This window comes from Phyllostomus discolor, chromosome 1, assembly GCF_004126475.2.
Source record: "Phyllostomus discolor isolate MPI-MPIP mPhyDis1 chromosome 1, mPhyDis1.pri.v3, whole genome shotgun sequence".
NCBI lineage: Eukaryota > Metazoa > Chordata > Mammalia > Chiroptera > Phyllostomidae > Phyllostomus > Phyllostomus discolor.
The window spans coordinates 198264161-198288115 of record NC_040903.2 but is presented as its reverse complement, the minus strand read 5'-3'; the positions used below and the strand labels follow the sequence as shown (position 1 = coordinate 198288115).

General features: G+C 57.0%; 1 protein-coding gene across 1 annotated transcript; it reads right to left on the bottom strand.

The window, feature by feature from the left end:
- VASH1 (vasohibin 1) lies at window positions 1-16905 on the bottom strand. The gene is made up of 7 exons (XM_028506692.2): window positions 15653-16905; window positions 10327-10415; window positions 9072-9128; window positions 7421-7495; window positions 4475-4856; window positions 2729-2841; window positions 1-1865 (listed from the first exon to the last, which is right to left on the bottom strand). The coding sequence occupies exons 1-7, from the start codon at window positions 15947-15949 to the stop codon at window positions 1793-1795; spliced, it is 1086 nt and encodes a 361-aa protein (XP_028362493.1). The 5' UTR covers window positions 15950-16905; the 3' UTR covers window positions 1-1792.
- Between the last annotated feature and the right edge of the window lie 7050 nt (window positions 16906-23955).

The window sequence follows — 23955 nt, the reverse complement described above, 5'->3', positions numbered from 1 at the left end:
CTGCCCTGGCAAGCCTGGAACTTCCATACCTCCCATTCCCCAGCACAACTCTGTGCTGCAGAGATTACAGACCCACATGCTCCTTCATGTTGGTTTTTTAAATTTCCTGAACTGACTGCCAACGTTTAAAAATCAGGGTATCTCACAGAAAAATTCAGAGTTCTGGCCTCTAAAAAATCAGAACATCTGGCAATGCAGGGCCTGCACTCTGAGAAAAACTGAGCAGCTGTAGCTGCTTTAATGGGGTTAATGCCCTCTGTAGTTTGCCGCAGTCCTCACCCAGCCCTGCAGTCCTCCTTTTAATCACCTGCCCGGCTCTGTAAGGCATTTCAGTTTCTAACTGTAGTTCTGACCTTCCCTTCCCAGGCTCCCAGCCCCCTTGCAGCCTTACTGCCCCTGGCTGAATCATAGCCTCTCAGTAAAAAGGAACCATCCAGCTACACTTCCATAACCCGACTCCTCTCAACAGCTTCCTGACAAGCAGCCATCTAGTCGTCACTTGAATACCTCCAGCAACAGGAACTCACTCCTTCCCAAGGCAGCCGACTCTAAACTCCCCCCACATCCTTTTCTCACTTACCCCTCCCAGCTCTCAGGCTCTGCCCTCCTCGGGGGCCACGCTGTCTCCTTACCCTGCTCCTCCTCCTCCTCATTGCCCCATCAACCGCTTCCCACAACCTCTCACCTGCCTGCCAGTTCCCTCGTGCCAGACAGGAAGGCTGCACAGACGCTGGCTGTTCAGGTTCGTCCCTGACAGCAGGCCTGATGGTCACTGGGACCCCCAGACCGAAACAGGCTGCTGACTGAGGGGAGGTGGGCCTGGGCACAAGCATTCTGGTCTGGTCATCATTCACCCAGCAAGGGCTGAGGCGATAGAAAGCCAGGTGGCAGGGCCCACCTGCTGGGGTCAGACCCAGGCCTGAGCGCACCACCCTGTCTCCGGCCACTGTTCCTGGACCCACCCACTCTGCTCAGTCCCCACAATCACACTGAGCCCAGTGCAAGGCGGAGCCCTCAGCAAAGCCTAGCGCTTCTGCAGGGAGCCCCAGGTTCAGCAGCAGGCAGAGCTGGCCTGAGCGGAAAGGGCTGGGCACCCGGAACTCTACCCACCGTGGTTCTCTCCTGGGCGCTCCGGCAGCCCCCAGCACGGGGCGTGCCAGTGGGCAGTGTCTACATGGTGGTACCGTCCGTCCACGGGGCTTCCTGGGCCACGGCCTTCCACACTTGGGAGAGGTGTCACCTGTGCCACCCCACGTGGGCCACGCAGACCTCTCCCAGGATGCTTTCTACCCTGCTTCGTCTTCCCTGGGTCGAGATGCTGCCAGGGCAGATGCAAGCCGAGGAACACCCCCATTGCTTTGTGCCCCGCCACAGGCGCAGCGGGCTGGGAGAGCTCCTGCACAGCGATGGGCCCAAATCCCAGACAGTCGCCAGGGGCAGGGGGACCCGCAGAGCCAAAGGCCCTCCCTGCCCAGCCCGGGGGCAGTTAGAATCTCCTAAACACTGGCCTGCCAGCCATCGGCAGATCTATTCCATTTTGAGTTTTTCTCCAAAAACCGTAAACTTTAGTTGTCAAGTTAAAAACTCTAAATAAAATACTAACTGCTTCTCGGCCGAAGCTATGAGGCCTGGCCCAGCGGGAGGGGCAGCAGCTCGGGTGCCTGAGCTAGAACACGCTCTTCCTGCAGCCTCTCACTGGCCCCGCCACCAGCCCTCCCGTCCACGGGCCAGGCTGGCTCTGACAGGTGATCCTGGCCCCAGGAGTGGGTGAGGCCGGGGTGCTGCCACCGCCTCACACCCGGATCTGGTACCCGTTGAGGTCCGGCATGGCTTTGGGCTCCGGAGGCTTCTTCTCCCCCGAAGGCCTGCAGGGGGGAGAGAGCAGAAGAGGGAGAAGGGTGAGTGGCCCCTGAGGGAGGTGGGGGAGGGGGGAGCAGTGGTGGCTGCCCTGGGTGTCTGTCCCTCCTCCACTCTCCAAGGGGCCCGGATGCGGCAGCAGAGTCTGAGAGGAAGGGCCCGCCTGCCTGTGCGGTCCTGAGGGTGGCCCAGCGCTCTCTTACAGGCTCCTGCTCTTTGCCCGGGGTCAGCTAGTCGGGGCACAGTTGGCCGTAAGGGGGACCTGCTCTCTACAAAGTTCTCCTAGATGAGTGACTGACGCTGGATACTGGAGGCCTGCATGGAGTCCCTGAATCATACCACACAGGCGGCTGCTGGATGCCAATGACGCTGAAAGCAAGAACCAGACCGACAGGTAGAAGACAGATCGGAGGTGGTGGCGTGGCGTTTTAATGGGATGTGTCTGCCATCTAGATAGAGGCAAAAACCACAGACTCGCAGGGGGAAAAGTTATGTCTAAAGCTGTCTACCAGCTGCCATGTGATGTTCACATCGTTCCCAATGATATTCCTGGGAGAACTCACCCTTTGGCAGGGGCCCACCCTCCGCGGTCTCCCTCCCACACACACGCTGGCCCCAGACCTCTTGCCCAGCACCAGGGTAACCGGTGGGCAATTTAAGTGTTGCCTTCTCTGGGGAAACGGGACCACCTTGCTGCTGGAAGGCGGGAACACGCAAACACGCAAACCCATCATCTCATACCACCTCCCTCCAGCAGGGGCGAAAGAGAACAGGGGGAACGAGAACAGTGGGGTGAAAAACAACAGCGACCTAGAAGATGAGAGAAGGAGCGAGCCTTTCCCCAGCCTCCCAGGCTGGACCGGTCACTCACCGCCTTTCACTGCGGCTGTTCCTGCGGTGGGGGCTGGACTGGCCCCGCTGTGGGGAGGACACGTCCTTCTTCCGGTCCTTGGTCGGGGAGGGCGGGCCGGTCCCTTTGCCGATCTTGGTGGGGAGGAAGAAACGAAGAAAGGGTCGCTGCAGGGCTGCCCCAGGGCCCATCCTGCTGCAGGACCCCAGGGCTGCACCAGGCAGGACCCAGGAAGCTCAAGCAGCTGCCCTGCCCCGTCTCCAGGTTCTCCTCACCCTGTTTTCTAGGCACCGAAGCTGCCGGGGCAGGGGTTCCTCAGCAGGCTGCTCAATCCCACCTGGCCCCTGGAAACAGGGTGGACGTGGGGGCAAGTCCCTGAGCTTCCATGACACTGTAAGAGGTCCTTGAGAAAAGGGCCATTTACCCCTGCCAGACAGACGTGCCTGCTGGAGAGGCAGCCCGCCCATTTCTGGGAGTTGGGCTGGGCTGCTCCCAGCCCCACAGATGATACTGGTTATCTCTAGCCAATCAGAAGCTCAGACTGGTAGCTATTAAGAAACAGTTGAGAAAAGAAAATGAAGTACCCTTTATGTAGCACAGTCAGCTTGATCTGAAATTTGAAAACATGGGGTACACTGTGGGGATGCTGAGGAGTGGCAAATAATATGGGGAGTCCTTAGCACCCAACAGATTGGGAATCACAACACTAAAGAAAGACCAGGTGTCCACTGGTCTCAACTCAAGGTCCAACCTGCTCCCTCGAAGATGCAAAATACTCCAGGTGCAGGAGCCCCGGAGCTGGCCAATCAGAGCCACAATGGGAGGGTCAGCTCAGGGCAGAGAAGGGAGGCCCCTGAAAATGGCAGGTGGGCTGCAGCTGGCTTCTCCCTGGGGGAAGGTTGCTCTCACCCCATAGAGTCATGGTCTAAGGGCTGGCAGGGCAGGGCCTCCTGGGGCGGGGGCCGTGGGAGCCTCAGTGGATGTGAAAGTGCCACGGTCTGGTTTCGGCACCAGGCTGTTGGGAGGGGCAGAGTCCCTGCACAGCAGTGACTGAGAAATGGGGAGGGACTGAGCGTCCAGGGAGGGCCTGGCCAGCCCCAAGGGAGGCACCCTCAGTCCAGGGGGACCTTGGGAGAGGCTAAGATTCCACATACTGTGAAGGTGGAGGGGGAAACTCCTCAACAGCTCAGCCCACCTGCTCAGGGGACAACAGCCCCTCCCCCTCCTGCTCTTTGGGGTAGGAAAGCAGGAGAAGGAACTAGTGTCTCATTGTCTTCCCGTGGTCTTCCTTCCTTCCTTCTTTTTCTGACTTCCTCCTAGTTTTTCATTGCAGGGGGTGGCGTGTTCAGAGGTCAGGAGTCAGGATACCCAGAGGGAGGTGGAGGCCATCTCTACCCAAGCCACCACTCCCCGCAGACCCCGTGACTTCCCGCCGATGGATCTCTGCTCACAGACCTTTACCTCCCCCTGGAGTGCGGCACCCCTGCGCTTCCCAATGTCCCAGGCCTGCCCACTCCCCAAACCCAGCTCACCTGCCGCCTCCTTCTGGAGCCTTCCCTGGCCCGCCCACCTGAGGGGACTGTTTCGACACAGTGACCTCTGAGCGAAGACACTGCTGAAATTTCCCACCCCCTGTCTCCGGTGCAGTAGCAGTGAGGGTGGGGCGAGGGGGGCATGGTATCCCCCCCTAGGAAGCGGCAGCGCGTCCCATTCCACCCCGCGGCACAGCGCCTTTTGCGCATGGGCAGAGCCGGCACTGACACTGACCTTGAGCCGCATGTCGCGGGCGTGCCGCTCCAGCTCCTTGCGGAAGTCCTCGCGGCCCAGCTTCTCCACGTCCAGAACGGAGTGCTTCCACTCGATCTGCTCCACGCTGTGCGGGTCGTGCGACACGCACTGGCCCAGCTTCACCTTCTTCAGCACGTGCCAGCACCGCCCGTAGGCGGCCTCGTAGTCCAGCACCAGCTCGCTGAGCGTGCGGAAGGCGGGCGGCTTGTACATCAGGTCCTCGCGCCGGCTCATGCCCAGCGCCCCGTAGCGGCCCCCGAAGTTCACCCCCAGCACAATGTGGCGGAAGTAGTTCCCTGAGAAGTGGGTCTTGAAGCTGATGGGGAAGCGTTCCAGGGTCGGCATGCTGTTGGTGAGGTAACTGGCATTGGCAGCTAAGGATCCAACCAGGGAGAGGCGCCGGGCTGTCACGCAGGGGCAGAACTGGGACCCCACGACCCCCACCCCAGGGCACAGCCCGTGTGAGTGGCCCCTAGGTCCCTGGCTTCTGCTCACCTCCATTCTCTGTTGTCTAGCCTTGAGCCTGGCATACAGTAGGTGCTCAATACACCAAATCTCTAGGGGGCAGGGTCTCAGTGGTTAGTGGCTGCCACTATGCCACCACGCACAGCTCACAAAGTAACAGCTAATAGTGAGTCCCTCACTCCAAACTGCGGGCTCTCCGAAGTCCCTGCGGCTGAAGGAGGCAGGAGAAGCCTGCTGGCTGCCACCCCGCCTCCCTCTCTCCTTCTGTGGGTCACACACACACTCCTCACCCCCACGTTCTCTCTCGGGCACGTTCTCACATTTCCTCTCTCTCACGCACACATGTGTGCTCACAGATGCAAGCAATTCTGTTCTCTTCCGCCCCCTCCCCGCTCCCCTCACACATTTACCGAGCACTGCCCTCAGATAAAGCCTGGCCCACGCTCACTCCGACTCCTCCCCTCACTCGCAGTCCACCCGGATTTCCCCGAGGACCTTCCGCACCAGCTTTCCCCAGAAGGCTGCCCGCCGCCCCCCACCAGCTGTCGACCGACCGCTCCTTCTCATGCTGTAGGTGTGGCGTCACCACTGACCTCCCTTTCTACAGCAACTCTGCGCTACTCATCTTCCCCACGCACACTCGACACGATCTGTAGTTACTTGTTTACTTTCTGTCACCCCGCTGCAATATACACTTGAGAATGGGGGCCTTGTCCGTCACATCCTTTGCTGTATCTCTGGGGCCCAGCCTGGAGGCAGGGACATAACAGTTCCTCGATTAAAAACTCCTCTTGAATGGGTGGGTGGAAGATGAACGAGATACAGGCTCGGAACAGATTTTGTGTACAGACACTGTGGCCAGTGTCCTGTATGTACCCACTCACTCCGTTGTCCTGGCAACCTGTGCGACAGGTGCAATGCTGCCGAGGCTCAGAGATGTTAAGGAACTTGCTGGGGGTCGCACAGTCAGTAGGTGGCAGAACTGGGACTCAGGGCCCCAAGGTCTCTGCCCTCGGTCATTACCACCCTCCCTGAGCCCCGACTCCTTGCATGGGACTGAGGACATGGAGGGGAGGAGGCGCAGCCCGGGGTGCAGAGGATGAGTCACAGGGGCAGACTCGGCACGGTGGCCAGCACGTGTGCAGCGGGGGTCCTGTGGGGGCCCTTCCTCCGGATGGGGGCTGTCCTGTTTTCTTCCCACCCACGAGACACCAGGTAGCCCCCGAAAGGCCTCTGAGATGACGTGACCCTGCGTGATCCTTCTGTGTGTCTGGGGGGAGGGGAGCAGCCTCCCTCCTCGTGTGTGTGGGAGCCCCAAGTTGGTGTGTGACCCCTGGAGGAGAAGCAATGTGGGGTCATGGAGGGGGTGCGGGCAGTGGCCCGAAGTGCTGAGGCTGGCCTCATGCTTGACCCGTAAAGAACCCTTCAGATGGGGCAACACTTGTCAGGCTCTTGGAAATGGGAAATGACGGGCACCGGAGACTGAGCTCCGGGGACCCCTGGGAAGGGGCACGGGCCCCTCCCACCTCCACAGTCTCTTGGTATAACTTAAGGCAGCTCGGTCTGCGGGAAGGGGGGGTGGCCCCCATGGGTCGCAGTCTTCCTCTGAAAGGCTGTGCTCCTCCCGTCTGACCAGCTCCCTCTCCTGGATCTGTTCTAGTGAGGATAACTTGTGCTTCGGGCCCCCTCCCCTCATCCTCTGCACAGAGCCTGGCGCCTGCCCCCCAGGTGGCAGGCAGAATATTGAAAAGCCAGTGGCACTAGGGGAAAGGGGGAGATGGGAGGGACACACATAGATGAATCAAGACTGGCCTCGAATGGGTAAAACTGAGTGCTGGGCACACGGAATTCATCACATTGGTCTACGTTCACGCAAGCTTCACATTTTCTCTAGTAAAACAAAACGAAAAAGGGCAGGGCTCTGGCGTGAACCAATTAAGTCAGAGAGCTGGTCATACACACCGGCTGCACTGCCCTGCCCTAACTGGGGGCTCATCTGCCCGCCTCTTGGCCCAGCTGGAGGTTCCAGTCCTGCCTTCTGGGTGAAGGTGACGGAGAAACCCTATTTGTCTTTTCTTTCACAGCAGGCAGTTGTTTCAAAGATTCCATCCAACAGCTCCACAAATCAACATGTTCTGGAAATGCCAACCTTTGGGCATAGAACCTGCTTTCCCCAGACTGTCTGGTTCTCGGAAATGGCACAATAGCCTTTGTGGGATGATGTGTCCTGATTTGGGGTTCAGAGAACAGGGTCGCTGTGTCCACATGACTCAAAAAGGAGCTGGCAGTGAGCCCAGGAAGCTAGCCTCTGAGGCACGGGGGACTGGGACCCCCTCAAGCCCCTCCACTTTGGAGCCAAGTTCATGACTTCTGGGAGACAGCGCCGGGGGAGCCCTGGAGCCCATCGGCCCTCCCCTTCCAGAGGAGGAAGCTGGGGCCCAGGGGGCTAAGGAAGGATACATTCCCAAGATCACAGCTTCCAGGCATTTGATTGGCAGAGCCTCTTTGGTCATTTCCTTGGCCAGGTCCATCAGCCTGGGGGGCAGGAAGGCAGAGACATGAGTGCGGAGCCCCTGGCACTGTCCAGTGAGGGGGCAGGTGGACTAGAAATGCCAGCCCAGAGACCCCAGGCCCCTTCCAAGCTGCCTTAGCTCAGGCCCAGCACCTCCATCCCCTCCCCGATGTCCATCCAGAGCCAGAGAGGGTGGGGGAAGAGGCAGTCACTGAAGATAAGGAAGGAGGCCCCTTCCCTTCCCTCCTTTCACTTCCTCCCCCCAGCCCAGGCTCCAGCTCCAAAGACCTCTGGGGGCGGGGAGTGTGAATGGAGGACGTGCAGTCACAGGCAGCACTTGGACAGCCCTGGGCCAGGGGCCTTCTGCAGTGGTGGTGTGGGGCCATGGGAAAGCATGCCACAGATGCTGGGAGCCTCGGCATTGCTGTCGTCCCTTCTGGAGCATAGGGGACACCCCTGATTCAACCGTGGCATCCCCAAAGAGCCTGTAATTGATCACTACTGCTCCCCCACAGCTGGCCAGCTGCCCGGCTCCAAGACATGGCATCTCAGGCAGTTAGCCGGGTGACTCCCCAGCCTGCGCCTGAACTTGGAATTCAGGCCACTTGAAGACAGCCTGTTCCCAAGGCCTCCTTCCTCCCTCCTCACTGACTGCTGTCTCCAGGCCTAGGAATGCAGCCTGGCCACTGGCTTCACCCAGGAGGGTGCTGGACTCCTCCACACCTCGGAGGGTAGAGCTAGGCCCCGGCACACAGCAGCCAGAGGACAAGAGCAAAACTTTTGGGGTGAGGGAGGCTGGATTCTGCCCAGGGGTTTGAAAGGGACAGGGGTAATTAAGTTATGTAGCTAATAAACCACCTGGAGAATTTTTTGTGAGAAGGGGAACATGGACAGATTGCGTGGAGCAAGATGTAAACTTCACGTCAATTGTTAAAACATGGGGTTTCGAGCCCGTGGATGGCTTTGGGCTGAGCCCCCAGGCCCAGGGAGGAAGTGGCACTCGCTCCTCACTCTCCTCTGCCCTCGGGCCTTCTGCGGGGGAACCCAGCCAGGGGTCTAGCTGGGCAGTGGATTAGGAAGTGAGAGCTGCACCGGGGTCCCTGTGGCTCAGACACTGGGCCTTGTACTAAGTGACCAGAGGAGAGTCCAGGAAGGCAACTGGGGTGACTCACAGGTTCCCTGCAATGGACAGCACTCTCTCTTGCTAGGCCCACATCTCATTTAAAAAAAAAAAATAAGGCTTATATACAGACATCTACCTGGGACCACCCTCTGTCATTGCCAAGGCAAGCTGGGGGCTGCCTGTCCTTCTCCCAGCGCAACATGGGTGTTGAAGCTCCCTGTTCGTCATGGGAGCCCTTTTCTCCCTCTCGGCCACAGCTCCCGCTTTCTGGCACCCTTAGGGCCCCCATGGTGTGCAGAGGAGGAGACGGGCAGTGCAGCGGGACAGCTGCCCCCGCTGGCATGCTCCCTTGGGAGAGGCCCTGCCTGCCTCACGAGCTCCCACCCACAGGCCCCCCCGAAGGGCTCCAACCTGCCGAGGGGCACTTGGTGCAGAGGGGCACCTGGTGCGGAGGGGCAGGGCGTGCCCACACTTACCCTGTGAGGGGCCTGCTCTTCTTAATTTCAAAGAACTGGGTCCCTGTGTGATTGTATCTGCAGTGCTGGTTAAGGGCTTCCTGGCTCCGTGTGGAAGAGGTGCGTCCCACTCCCCGAATCTGTCTCCCAGACCCAGGGGTCCAGCACTTCCCAGAGAGGGGGGGGGCAGCCTCCTAGGGGCACCGGGAGGATGCTTGTCCAGACCTGACGTCTGGAGGGGAGAGCAGGGCACAGCTCGTGCGTGTCTCCTTCCCCACACAGGCCCTCCCTGTCTCTCCAACCCTCTCTGGCTTGCACCCCTGCTCTCCCCTGGCCTTCCCTCCCAGGACGGGGCCGTGCAGCAGGCAGCCAGGCCACCCGGCGCTGGGAAAGTGGCGGGGCTCTGGACAGCTCCGAGAGGCAGCATGAACCCAGAGAAGGTGGGGTGGGGAGGGTGTCCAGCCAGGCTAAACTGCTGGGTGCTGCCCCCAAACCGAACCCCTCCCCTCTCCAGGCCAATATGTCCCCACTGACAAAAGAGGGGCTGGATCCGACTTTCAATAATCAGCCTGGCTCTTCTCTGGCGCATGACTGATCCTTCCACTGCTGCCTTCCCTTCAGCTGGAACAGGCTGTGGGAGAGGCCCAAGGATGTACAGGGCGGAGAGCAGAGGGTGCAGGGGCCCACAGCAGGGACACCGTGGCGTCTGGGGCTCAGGGGTCCAGCTCTTTCCATGCTGGGCAACGGCCCCCTGCCAGGTGAGAAAGGCAAAAAACTGGGAGAACATTCCAAGATGTGGACGTTACCTCCCAGAGCATAAAATCCTTTTCCTCTGCCATCTGCACCCCACCCTCGACCCCCCACTGCCTTTAAAACCACTAGTTTTCAAACGTCCCCAAGGGAGCCCCCCTCTCTTTCCGCTGGGCTGGATGGACGGCAGGCAAGGTCTGGGCTGGTGGACCTAGACGTGGCCACGCACCAGCAGGTCACTCAGGAGACATTCGCCCGTCGCACCGAGGAGAGGAAGTGGTGGCAGACGGTGGGTCTGGCACTCATCCAAGTCCCTCCTACACCCGCGTGCACTGGCGCTGGGCTGGCATGGCTCCGGGGGCGCAGAGGTTCCCTGTGCACGGCGGCCCCGGAGCTGTGGCGTGAGGCCGCTCTGCTGCCACCTCTCCAGCCCAGTCTGAAAACCAGCCCCACTCAGCCTGTGGCCCAGCATGCCAGCCAGCCAGCCAGCCAGCCTGTGACGGTGACCCCGGACCTGGGAGGATACTGCAGCTCCCTGATGTAGCGCTGCACGGCTTCCAGGCGCTCAGGAACGGGTGTGGAGGGCTGGAACGTAGGCACAGTCGGTATGGGGATCTAGGGACGGAGAAAGAGCCCCGGTCAGTTACCCCAGAGCAGCCGCGTGCGAGGGGGTGTCCCCGCTTCCCTCCTACCCTGAGCCTCTCTCTCTCCTTGGCCACCTTCGGGGAGGCTCCCGTCAGACGCCCCCAGGGCCAGTCCTCTCCTGCCCGGCCCTGGACAGCCCTCCTCATTTGGAGCTTATGCTGATGTTCCAATTTGTGTTTCTTAAATAATTTTAGAAAAACACAGGTTGACTCCCTGACTGTTTTGAATTTCAAATATTCATTAACTTTAAAGGCTTAACAAGAATGTCAATATTGCAGTTAAGTTCATTTGGAAGAATTTCCCCTGGGCTACAGAACAGACTTCTTTGGGCAGAAGAACCAGATCTCCAGGAACAAGCCCCACTCCTCCGGGGTCCCCCTTGGCTTCCAGCACTGCCAGCTGTCAGGTGGCCTTAAGCTGCTCACATGGAGAGGTCCCACCCCCTGGTCTGGCTCCCCCTCCCACGGAGCCCACTCAGCAGGCTGGGGCCGTAAAGAGTCCAAGTCTGGTGGGTAGGGTGGGTGTGAAGGGAAGGGGTAAACAGGAGCCCCATGGGAGCTTGGGCTAGGGCTGGGGTGGGAGAGGCCCTCCCTGTAGTGAGATGCTGCACCCGCTGGGCACAGCCTTTTAAATAGCGCGGCTGCAGTGGCCAGGGCTCCGACACGCAGGGAGTGACACACAGTGACCACTGCACACTTCCGTCTGCGGTGCTGCTGACGGCCAGGGGCTCAGGACAGCCTGTGAGAGACACCTGCTCCCTCCCAAGGGCTCAGATGCAGGAGGGAAGGCCCAGAAGGGACAGCTCTGTAGGCACTTCCTCTCCCCCACCCCCTCCTTGTCCTCTCCTCCCCGTCTGGGCAGTCCCCCCTGGCGGACACCTCTGTCTGTAAGGAGCCATTTCCCCTTTCACATCATCACAGCTGCCCAAACTGGTGCTACCACTTAGTCACTAGGAGATAAAAGTCCCAGGATAACAGGGAAGTTCCCTTTTCCTGCCTGACCACCCTGTGCCAAAAGGGCACCAGAACTCTCCAAGGGCCTGGCCTGACCTCCCCCGTGTGAGGACATGGGGCGGGGGAGGGAGAGGAATTACTTGCACTTTACTACAAACAGCGTGGCATGTGACCTCCTCGAGTGGAAGGTCCCTGAGAGACCACCCTCCACTTCTCCAGTGAGGAGAAGGCGTCCAGTGGTTTCCAGGAGCTCTGGCTACAGACTAAGGGCACCCTCCCTTGAGGCCCTCCAAACAAGGAGGGAGCTGCAGTCCAAGGGTTCCCTGCCTGAGCTCACCCCAGCCCTGGGCCAGGGCCGGGCAGCACTCATGAAGACATCCCCTGACGTCCAGATAGAGGGCCCGGGCACTGGCTGCTCTGGGAAGAGGGAATGACTTCAAAAGAGTTAAAAAAAAAAAAAGATCACTGAGGCCCATCTGGAAGGAGCCTTCCGGCCAGCTCCATGACTCAGGCCGGCTCCCACTGCAGACAGCGCGGACAGCGATCTTCCGAACGCTCGTGCGAGCATGCGCTTACTTGCTCAGAAACAAGTGACTTTCTGTACGTCCAGGTAACCTCCCACTAGCAGGACTGGTAGCCTGGATTTGCCCTGACCCCTTCCTCCAAACCAGGAGCCAGGAAATGCTTCCTCACTGTCGAGGGTCAGAGTACAGTGGGGGTGAATGATATTGGCTTCCCAGGTCTCTTTAGGGACAAATTCTTCTCCACTACCAAGGCCAAGGGTTACCCTTGCCGCAGGAGCTGCTGAAGTCCTGAGTGCTGTTCAGTCATTCTACCTGGTGGAGTCTGTTTCAGGCCAGCACAGCAGGGAGGCTGGGGGAAGGCGGGACGGGCCACAGCTGAGTGTGTGGGTGAGAAGCATACAGCCCAGAGGTGGGGAGAGCGGCTCCAGAACCAGACCATCAGTGTCGAAATCCCAGCCCCGCCATTCACTGTCTGCATCGCTCCTTAATATCTCTGTGACTCAGACGCCTCCTTTGTAAAAGGAGCATCACAGCAGAACCACCCTCACGGTGTAAACGAGGCAGGGCCAGGCAAAGCTCAGCTCCTGCTTGCTGTCACTGTTACTCCAGTGCGTGCCAAAGCTGCTGGTCAGCACACGCGGCTCCGACGTCCAAATTCATATTCTGTAGTAGCCTCCTGGCCAGGGCCACAACCAGAAGGTCTTCAGCAGCCGGATCTGGGATGCGCGGCCCCTGAACTTTTAAAGGGGGTGGAAGCTTGGGACATCAGGGTGAGAGTCTTATGAGGGACCATAAACTCTTCCTGGGCCTGGGATCCACTTAGAATCAGCTGTCCTTTAATATACTGGCACCAGCCTTCTAGGGGATGTTTCCCCAGAGCACCCGTGGAGTGGATGCAGCCTCAGTTCTTGCTCCGTTTGTTGGGTATGAATTACATGCTCATCTGTTTCATACACTTTTACTTCGTCAGTTCCTCCCAACATCCTTGGAAACGGATCTTGCCATTATCCCCATTTTGCAGCTGTGAAAACTGAGGCACAGGGAGCCTGCAGGAGTCATCACACAAGTCATCGTGGGAGAACCGGGGGGTTTTAACATGGCGGAGCTGACTGCAGACCTCTTGCTGTACCACGCGGCACAGCAGGGATCCCAGACTCAACCAGCTGCAGGGGCCACGCAGGGTACCGGATGGAACGGGGGAGTCAGGCTGGAGTGAGAGTGGAGATGGTCGCCAGCTGGGGGAGGGTGCCGCTCCTCAGCTCCAGCTGCCGCCGCCACATGGGAGCACAGACTCTCGAGCTCAGATCTTCCCATTTTCCGAAGAGGTGCCAAAACCCTGGATCTTCATGTGAAATCTCCCAATTTAAAATTTGCAAGTGGTCTTCCTAAACATTGTGCTGTCCCAATAAAACACCTCTCGGGCCCACCTTGGTGTGACCCCTGCAGAGAATGCCTCTGTCCCAGCTGCAAGGGCACGGCCACTCGGGGAGGGCCCCGTCCAGGGGTCAGTCCACTCTGCTGCTGGCACTCTGGGACCCAACCACGGATGTCTCTGGGGCTCTGGGGCTGCTTCCCACTCTGGGCCAAGGTCAAGGAGGAACCCCACACAAACTTGGGTGCATTTTCTCTCTGTGACACTCTTTCCTGTGGTTTGAAGGGAGGAGGTTCCAAATCTCCCCAATCTCCTTGCATAATTCCTTCAACACTACTACACTCCCACCAGTCATGATACACGCTCCCCCAAACAACAGCTTCAATCCCTCATTGGTGTGTCTCCTATACATGAAGGTTGAGGATGGCAAGATGACATTATAGGCCAGCTGCTAATAAATTCATTGCTTTATTTTATTAATTTTTTTTAGTTTCCAGGAGAACCATTCACACCGTCCCACAGCCTGGTTTAGACGAAAGCAAGATGGCGGGAGAGCTGCCTGCTAACACCAACTTGGTCCCGGGGGAGACGCTGCAGAGAAGCGTGCGGCCCTGGCCCCACTGGCACGCGTGCCGAGTGTGATCTAGCCTCCCTTCCCGACCAAGGGCGAGAAAAAGGAAAGGAACACCCAGTAGCCAGTCTCGGCTTGAGGCTTCAGTGTATCAAATGTTCTAACGTATTATACCCTCTCATGTAATCTTCTCCACAATCAACCCCACATATGGGCAAACTGCGGCTCAAACAGGTTCGAGGGACCTGCTCGAGGTCAGATACGTGAGCAGTCTGGTCCCAATGGTCGCATCCTTTGACTCATGCTTTCTGCTCTAGGAATTTATCCCAAGGAAATAACCAGAGACAGATCCCAAAATTTACATTTTAAAATGTTCCCATGGTATTCATTTTTAAGAATATATTCCTGAAAAAATGTCCATCCATAGTGATATGCTAAATAAATTCTAAATTAGTACAGAGGGCAAATGTGTGAGCTTCACAATCAATCCACTTTTGCTCTGGCCTGTGTGCCTCAGTTGTTTGGAGCGTCGTCCCATAAACTGACAGGTTGTGGGTTCAATCCCTGGTCCGAGTACCTACCTAGGTTGCTGGTTCGGCCCCTGGTTGGAGCAAGTACAAGAGGTAAACGACTGATGTTTCTCTCCCTTCCCCTCTCTCTATAGCCAATAAGCATGTCTTCAGTTGAGAATAAAACAATAAATACCAAAATCAATCCACATTTTATTTCCTCTGGAAACGTTAAGCAGTTATTCAAATTTCAACCTCCAAATTCCCTTTTCCCAGAAGACGGCTCCTCGTGGCTATTTCACAAATAACGTGGTAAAAGCAAAACAGAACACTCTTCTCGCATCCACTTTAACTGTCACTCTTTCCAGCCCCCTTCCTGCTCACCTGAGCAGCGAGGACCAAGCGCTGGGCTCCTGACCTCTGTCTGAAGGGCTTTTCTTTCTGGGGATGTCAGGCCTCTGCGTTTGGCTTAACCGTAAGTTAACCAACTGCATCAGTTAACCATGAATGTTAGAGGGGAAAAATCAGGCATGCATTTCCACAGTACAGCACAGAAAGCCTCACGCACCCTTTCCCTGAGCAAACGCAGGAGGCCTCAGAAAGACAGAGATGAATGAGCCGGGCTGGAGAGAGCTGTCCCGGAGGAGTTCCGGCTGTGCACAGAAAACTCATCGGACTTCACCCCTCTCCACAGGCCCTCTTCTAACTGTCCCGAGCCAGTGTCCAGCAGAACAGATGCCCTGGGTCCCAAAGACTCTGCACTGGGTCCCAGTTCCACCACTTATTAGTTATTTGACCCTGAGCACGGGTTTGAGTTGTCCTGCTTCCCATTTGGAAAAGGGGTTCCCAAACTGGATTTACTTCCCAAGGCTGTTGGGGAATGCAGTGAGATAAGACCCCCAAAATAATTTCTCAATGCATGAAGCCCCTGTAGCCTCCTTAGTCATGCAGAATCTCAGCCCACAGTTCTCTGGCTTAGCAAATGAGATGTCAAGCCACATTAGTGTACTTGTTAGTATGCTGCCCCGCTCACAAAGCGTGGGTATTTTAAAAGAGATGAAGGAGGGCCTCTTGGAAAAAGGGCATGTGGACCTCACAGAACCACCTCAGGTGCAGATGGGAGAAAGTTCTTCTGGACAGGTGCAGAAGAACTTTTAGAAGATCCCACTAAGCCAGTGGTCCCCTACTTCACCAACAAAAGTGCTCTCCCAAACTCAAGATCATAAAAACCCTGGATTCCCCCCACCCCCCGGCCCCCAACACACACCAGCTACTCACCTTGGGCAGGTCCGTGGCTCCACGGATCCGCTGGGCCACCTTTTCTCCATCGGGGTGGATCTTGGCCACGTGCTTCCACATCCTTTCCCAGGTGGCCTCGTCCACGGGCAGCCCACCCCGGTTAACAAAGAAGGGGACACCTCCATCTCGCAGGTCCTCTTCCCCTTCTTCCTCTGGCTCGTCATCTCTCTGGACCGAAGCTCCTTCGTTGGTCTCCAAATGCCTGACCCCAGAGGAGGCTGCAGCGGCAGTAGTGGGGGCAGCAGCGCCCCCCACCACCTTCTTCCCTCCTGGCATCCCCGAATCCTTGACGGGGGGTGGAAGGAAGTATGGGAGGCAGGAAAAAATAGGTGGCTCACAGGAGGCCTCCCACACACCAGCTGCAGAGATAACACATGGCCAAACAGAGTGCAAGGCGCCTTTAAGAAACCAGGGCGTGGCTCCAGTACAATAAAATACTATTCGATAAGAAAAAAAAAAAAAAATCAGTGCCTCAATGGGAAGTGGAAGGGCAGAGGGGGTTGGTGGTCTGGGGTAAGCCTTAGAGGCCTTGTATCCTTTGAAAAACGGGATAAAGAGAACACACCCCAACTTGGCGGCCTTCAGAAAGCACCCCCATTTGACAGGGAGAACAATAACCGGGCAGCAGTCTGGGTTTGCAAAGAGGAGGAAAGTCAGGGCGCGGGGCGGGCAACTGAGGTCAGAGAGCTCAGACCCGTGGCCACAGAGAGGGTCAAGGCACCGGTGCCTACTCGGGGCTGCCCAGGTCCTAGTTTTGGAGAGAACAAATTCCTCTACAAATACCGCACACTCACACCTGAGCGCTTAGGAGGGGAGGGGGTACCGAGGGGGCTTCAGGTCGCATCAGCTCTGAGCCTGGACCACCCCGACCCGGGGCGGCGAGGGGACGCGATTTCTTCACCGCGGCCAGTCCCGGAGCCAGGACTTGCATCTGGCGGGGTGCGGAGAGGGGGCACGCGCCGACGCGCGCATTCCTCGCCCGCGGCCAACTCCCCGCACAAAGTGGGCTTTGTCTCTGCCCCCTATCCCCTCGCTCCCAGGAAGCTGCAGCAGAGCCCCTAGAAGGGGGAAGGGTGCGGCGTGGAGAGCCTCGGCTCCGCCGGTGCCCTGCCGGGCGCGTCTCAGCGGGCGGAAAGCGGGCACCCAGCGCGGCGCTGCGTCAGCCGAGCCATCACCGGGCGCGGGTCCCTCTCTGCGGCCCGGGGCTCAGCGGGGTCGCCCCGGGATGCAAGCAAGGGGCTAGTCTGAGGTCAGCGAGCGGCTGGCTTCGGCTGCGGGGTCGCCGCCCCAGACAAGCTGTAGCATGGGCGGTGGCGCGGCGGAGGCGGGCGAAGGATGCTTCGCGGCTGCTCGCTCGGGCTCCAGCGGCCGGGGCTAAGGGGGTGGAGGAAGGATCGGCGGGGAGGGGAAGTCCGGGGGCTCGCTCAGTCCGGGCCCCACGGACAGTGCTGGATGCGAGTGATAAAGCCTCGGCGAGCGCGAGCTGCGCTAGTCCCCGGAGAGCAGCCCGCAGAGCGCGGGGTGCACACGCAGGTCGCGGCTTCCGCGACTAGGCAAAGCTGGGGTCGCCACCGTCCCAGTCACCCCCGGGCCCAGCCGCTGCCGGCGGCGTCCCTTGCCCTCCCGCCGCCCACCCGGCTGGGCTCAGCCCCGCGCGCGCATGCGCTCTGTCCCCCCCTTTAAAGGGCCAGTGCGTTCCCGGCTGGTCCTCCGCCTCTTACTGCCAGCCCTCTGCTCCAAGTTGCCTCTAGGATGCGGGTGGGCGTTCTCTCGCCTCTTACCCCTCTCTCCCGGTGCGGTGAAGCTGGTGCGGAGCCGCGGAAGAAGTTTACAGTATGCCAAACTGTGCGCAAACTCCGGGGAGATTCCGGGCTCAGGGGACACGCGGTGGGGAGTTTCCTAAGGGGAGTATCTCGCAGGGACCCTCAGGGTGTAGAAGCGAGAGCATGGTCTGAAAGGCCGGGGTTCTGGACGGATTCGGGGTCTGTTTTCCTGTGGGCCATCTAACAGGTCACTTTCCTCTGCGGGCCTCAGTTTGCCAGCCAGTCATCCGAGGTCGTCAAACTGGGTGCGCGTGTAGAGCCCTTCCGGCCTGCTCTTTCCTAAAAGGTAGATATCTGGGGGTTATGGTAACTATCTCTGGAAGTGAAAGTGTTAAAAATCACTCTGTTCCACTTCAAGACCTGCAGCAATAGGAGCAGGGTGCATAGGGTTCGACCTTAGTCCGCCTGGACGCGGCTCTGGGGCCCCGCGCCCCGGCAGGGAGCAAGCTGCGTGCGCCCCAGTGTCTTGAGATGCAAGGCGATGGTAGGGACGGTCAGCCTGCCCGGAAGAGGGTGACATTACCACCCATTGTAGTGAGTGAGCCAGGGACGGTAGAGGCCCAGGGCCACCTCCCCCTCCTCAAAACTGTAAGACAGTAAAAGCTGAAACAGGGAGTCTAAGTGAGGAACGCCTCTAAATTGACAGACAGCCCGAGGGCTTTAAAACTCCTCCCCTTTCTCACGCTAGGAGTTAGTGTGAGTAACAGTCTCGTGGGGTACATGTGGACTCTGGGCCCCGGCGGGCAGATTCAGCTTCCTTAGGTCTGTGATGGGGGCATTTCTCACCGTCCACTTCTCTGACAAGCTAAGGTTACAGCCTTGGGCTGGGGCAGGGAAGGCCTTGGAGAATCTGAAGACCTCAGTAGTTCACTGTTTCTTAAAGTGGTTCCTGGTGTCTGAGCTTCATAGGTGCTGTGAGCTTCAATAGCAAGCCCTGCTCCTCCAGGGTCAGAGACCAAGGGTGATCAGTGAGGGGAAGGGTCACAGGACTTCAGGAAAGCTAGTTACCAGGGGGCCCTCTGAAGCTCACTGAGGCAAGAAGACTCCAAGTGGGTAAAAACCACCGGGGACCCACGGCTGCAACCTGTTCATCGTGTAGATGGGGAACCCGAGCGTCGGAGAGTGATTTCCTCTACATCACACAGCTAGTTATTTGAACCGAAGTCTTCACTTCTTTAGGCACCAAGCTATCACCCTCACCTTACCTCTTATGCTAGCAAAGTGGTTGTGGTGGTTCGAAATTCTTTGCAAGTTCTTTACCACTTCTCCTTTCAGAAGATGGAGTTCTGATTCCTCCCCCGAGTGTGGGCTGGACTTAGCAACTGGCTTCTAACAAATAGAATGTGGTGGGAGTGATGTAATGTTGTACCCCAGAAGCCTGAGTCATAAGAAGTAGACATTCCTCCTGTCACATTCTTACTTCCTCAGGACACCTACCCTGGGGACCCACCCACCGTGCTGTGAGGAAGCCCAAGCCACACGGAGAGGTGACGGGAGGTGTCCTGGCTGGGCTCTCAGCTGACGGCCGGCATCAGTCACCAGATGGGTGGGGACCTGAGAGGAGTCCAGCCCCCAGCCTTTGAGTCTTTTCAGCTGAGGATCCTCACGTGGAGCAGAGGCAAGCCCAGCTTTCTCTCTGAATTTCTCTCCCATGAAAATTAAGGGATAATGTTGTTTTGAGTCAGTAAATATGGGGGTACTTTGTTATACAGCAGTAGATAACTAATACTGAGGGTTTCCTGCAATGACAAACAATAAAGTAGATTTGGGATAGTCACTGAAACAGTAAGCTCTTCTTGAGCACCTTGAGTACGTTTGACGTGCCTGGCTCTGTACCAGCACTGGGGATGCAGTGGTGAATGTGGGGGGTGCGCTCTTTGTCCTACTAGGGCTTACGTCCGCCAGTGCAGGAGATGGCTAAACATCAGTCCGATACGGTGCTTTGCCAGAGGCTCGGTACATGGAGCTATGGGAGCATTTACCCAGGGAAACTCCCTGGTCAGGCAGCCTGCTGGGGAAAGAAGAAATGAGTGGTGTGCAACGCCAGCACAGTCTGGGCTGGAGAGTTTTCTGGGATGAGTGCATGGAAGCGGGTGTGGAGGACTGTCAAGCCAGGCGGGACCGTCATGCAAATAGATTAGAACATGGTGAAACCGGGAAGGAGTGTGTCTAACTCAATCTCCTTTAAGCCGAAAGCCCAGAAAAGACTAGTGTCTTGCTTGGTGTCCCACAACTTGGTGTCACACAGACATGGGGTCCTGTGCCACATTCCCCCACAATTCCCCCACCCCTGTACCCAGAGAACAACACCTCTAACAGAGACTTGGATAACTCCTTGTCGGCTCAAAGCTCTCGCCACCATTACCTGTCCTCACAAAAACTCTGGGAAAAGTTAGGATAAGTCACTTCCCATTTTACAGACGAAGAAACGGTGCACAGGAAGCTAGGCAGCTTATGTAGAAGCTAGGGAGCTGGCACCGTAGAGCTGTGAGGTGCAAGTCACTTTGACGATGACAGCGATAGTGATGGCAGTGATGCCTAGCGGACATCGCCTGTCACTGCTGCTGTCCTCACGCGCTGCGCTGGCGTTCTGGAAATACACACAGGGCCTCAGGGTGCCGACAGTGGTGTTGATCTGCTCCAACTCACTTTCTCTCCTTGTGACACTGAAACTGGAGTCTTCTCCCAGAAAGGGGAGGCTGGTTGACTTGGCTCGGGTCTTTGGCTGGAGAAGGGAAAGGTGATTTTATTAACCCCCTGCCCCCCCAAAGACTATGGACAGTTGGAGCAAGGGGCTTTCTTAAATGAAAATGGGCGCTGTTAGTAAAAGAGGGACGTGGGGGTGCACAGGTATAGACGCGCTGATAAAGGGGAGACCCTATGTCTGCTCTGTCCAGTATGGTGGCCAGGATCATAGGTGGCTATTCAACTTTAATTAACATGAAAAAAATTAAGAATTCAGTTCCTCAATCACACTAGCTACATTTCAAGTGCTCAGGAATTACATGTGGCTTAGGGCTACAGCATAGATTATATGTACTGGACAGCATGGGTTATAGAACATTCCCATCATTGCAGAAATTTCTCTTGGACGGCGCTACTGTGGGATTCTTACTTAGAATTTCACTCTGACTTTTCTTCTCTTACCCCATACTTGTGAATGTGGAAATAGCAAACGAGTTGAGTCAGAATCTTTATTCATTTAGTTAACACACCTGTAAGTGTCTGCTCTGAATCATACATTGTGGCAGGCACCAGGATGCCTGGGAGGGATCTTGGAGACCTTCTATTCGGTGCATCTCACATTGGAATCACCTAGGGAGCTCTTCAAAGTACTGGTACCCAGGCCACCCCCAGCAGAAATTCTGGTGAAATTGGGTTGGGGTGGGGCTTGTACGCACATGGGTTGGAAAAGCCCCCAGGGGCTGCTGATGTGCAGCTGGGGCTGGAAACCACGGCAGTCTGGGCTGGCAGTGACGTGATTTGCCTCAGATAACCCGGGGACCTGAAGCTGCACGGGGCTGACCTCTAGTCTGGAGTTCTTACAGCAAAATCAGAGTTCTCCATGGAGTCAGCCTCAATGTGAACAGGCTGCAAAATTCCTAGAGGAGAACATGTCTATTCCTTAATCCAGAGGGGGTCCGATTTACTAAGCATAAAGTGCCAAAAGAACTTCTGGTTTAGAACTGCACCTTTCTCAAACTGTTCGTGTGTTTCGTGCCTGGAACTTCACTATTCAGCCAAGTGGGCGAAATGCCTGTAAAAACAGGACCCTTTTCTGAGCACCTAGTGCAGGTCAGGCGCTTCACACACAGTTTGGTTTCACGCCCAGGACACTCTTATAAGATGAGTATTGCTGACACTAGCTTACCGATGAACAGACTGAGGTGCAGAGAGGTTAAGGATTCTAAATTTGTCCAGGTTGGCACTGCTGGGGTTCCGACTGCAGAGCTCATGTTCTTTCTTCTTCACTACCCTGTGCTGACCCCTTAGTGGAGAGCGAGGGGCCGCTGGCAGGCAGCCGTGTTGCGCTCTGGATCACACAGGAGAGAGCGCTCTGTGAAGGTCAGTGTCAGGGGAAGCCCCAGAGCTGGTATGACCTGGGCACTGTGCTCAGTGATAGTGCTGGGGGTCTGGAGGGAAGGGGGTATAAGACAGGTGAGGGGATTTGGGGTGGGGTTCTTTTAGTTCCTGGTGGTGCCCAGATTCCTTTTTTTTCAGGGATTTGGAGGAAGTGGCCGAGAGCAATGTTGTGCCTGGAGCAGTCAGCTCTTAGACACCTAGCAATTATGGTGCATGCTCGGTGTAAGCATTGTCTATTCTTGGCCAGGATTCCCGCAGGCTGGCAGAGTGTCTGTGCCGCCATGTATCTCTGCAATCTGAGTCCCCACCTGATACTTCCTGGGCAGCCTGGCCTGGCCTTGGCGGGCTGAGAAGGGCAGGACTCTTTGTGTTCATCCCGGAGAACTTTAACAGTCGGGGAGGTATCTGTCCCCTGCCGTTCTCTGGGGGCCACCTCATAGCGTAACAGGAGATCCAGGCCTTGGAGAGCATAAGGGCTGGACTCGGAATGGATCAGGGCTTGTCTGTGTGACATTCAGCAGGTCTTTGTGGGAGCGAAGCCACAACTGGCCATAAAGGAACACAGACTGTCCCAGCTTGAGGGACCCTTCTTGTCCAGGTTTCACTCCACGGGTGGGATACTAAGGCTCGGAGAGGTGATGGACTTTCTTGAAATTGCTCAGCCGGTTAGAGGCCGGCATCACCCCTGCTCACGGGCCTCCCTGCTGGCCCAGTGTGCTTCTCTGGCACCTTCTCTGGTGGGGAGAGGCGGGCAGCAGACATGCCCCTGAAGGCTTTGCAGGGTTAGTTCCAGGGCCTGGCCACGCTGTGTGTGTCAGTGGGGGTGTGTGTATGGGGTGTGCATTTAGGAAGGTTCCATTCCATCTGGAGGACTAGGTGATGTCCCCTCTTCTTTTCCAGGTGAATCACACTCATGCAGCCTTGCATTCCCCCTGTTAGGAAACTGGCATTTCCATTGCCTTTGTCCTCCATGCACAGTAGCAGGTGTTTCGCTAGTGGCGGGTTGTCCAGTCAGTTGGCCAGGAGTGGTCCAGGCTGCAATAGATATTCTTAAGCAGTGGCCAAGGCTCTGGCAAGCCCAGAACTAACCAAAAGGCCAATCCCAGTCTTCCTGCTCCTGGAAGGGCCCTAGACTTGGAGGCAGGGAGAAGGAGAGGCTGTGCTGAGGTTGGTTTATCCTGAAGACTGGATCAAAACCATTTAAAGTTGTAGGACTGGAGGTCTGTGAAGTGGGCTGGATTTATTTCTTAAGCCCTGGATTCCCAGAAAGACTTCACTTTAGTTCAACAACAGCTTCTGACTGCCTCCTATGTGCACGGAGGAGCCTAAAATGCTGCAGCTGGTGCAAAGGTATGCGAGACATTACTGCGGACTTCCGGGCTGCATCCTATCCGCCAAGACACGTCCCTGTAACTTACTGAGTACTTACCACGTGCCAGGTGCTCTGTGCAGAGTACTGGACGCAATCCTTACCATGACCTTGTAAACAGGGATTCTCATTTCCACTTTTCAGATGAGGAAGAGGTCTCCGAGAAGCTAAGTGACTGTTTCTGGGTCCTAGCTTTCCAGGATCGTTTAGCTTTCCCAGTCCTGGCTGAGCCGGGATTCAGAGCCCTGTGCCTTTGCTGCTATCCCAGGAGGCTACCAGCTAACAGCAGCACCGGGCAGAGCCAGGCCAGTGCCCCAGCACTGGCCCAAACAAGGTGTCTGAAGAACGTACAGGAGGAAGAGGTTTGTGGTCACCCAAGCCACGATGTTTGGCTTTTGGCACTGTTGATATTGGGGGTCACGCAATTGTTTGTCAATGGGGCCTGTCCTCTGCACTGTAGGCTGTTGAGTAGCATCTAGGCCGCTACGCACTGGATACTCGTAGTTAAGACCCCCATTGTGACCATCACTCCCAGTTGGGAAACACCGACTCCAGGTCAGAAGTAGTCAAGGAACTTACAGACCAGACAAGGATTTTGGTAATTGAAGAAAGGAGGAAGAAATTCATTTGTTTAGTGTTTTTCCACTTGACAAAGAGCTTTCACTCAGATTTTCCAGGACTGGTCTTTCTGCTGGCCCTGGGGCTCGTGTCCCCACACAAGGCCCATGACAGCCACACAGAGTTGCCATGGGCCTGTGGTGCCTTGCAGGGGGCTTCTCACTGAGTATGAAGTTCCCTGTAACCCGCTCCTTCCTGGCCTCTTAGCTCAGCTGGCACTTGATAGCTGCGTTCATCCTTCAGCCCCTGTTCCCCTTCCAGGGGGCTTTCAGGGAATCTGTTTCATCGTCAACCACCAGCACCAAGTACAAACGCCCAGTACTTCCTGGGGGAGAGGCTCTCTGTGAAGGGCTGTAGTTATAACCATGAACTCATTTAGTCCTCACAGC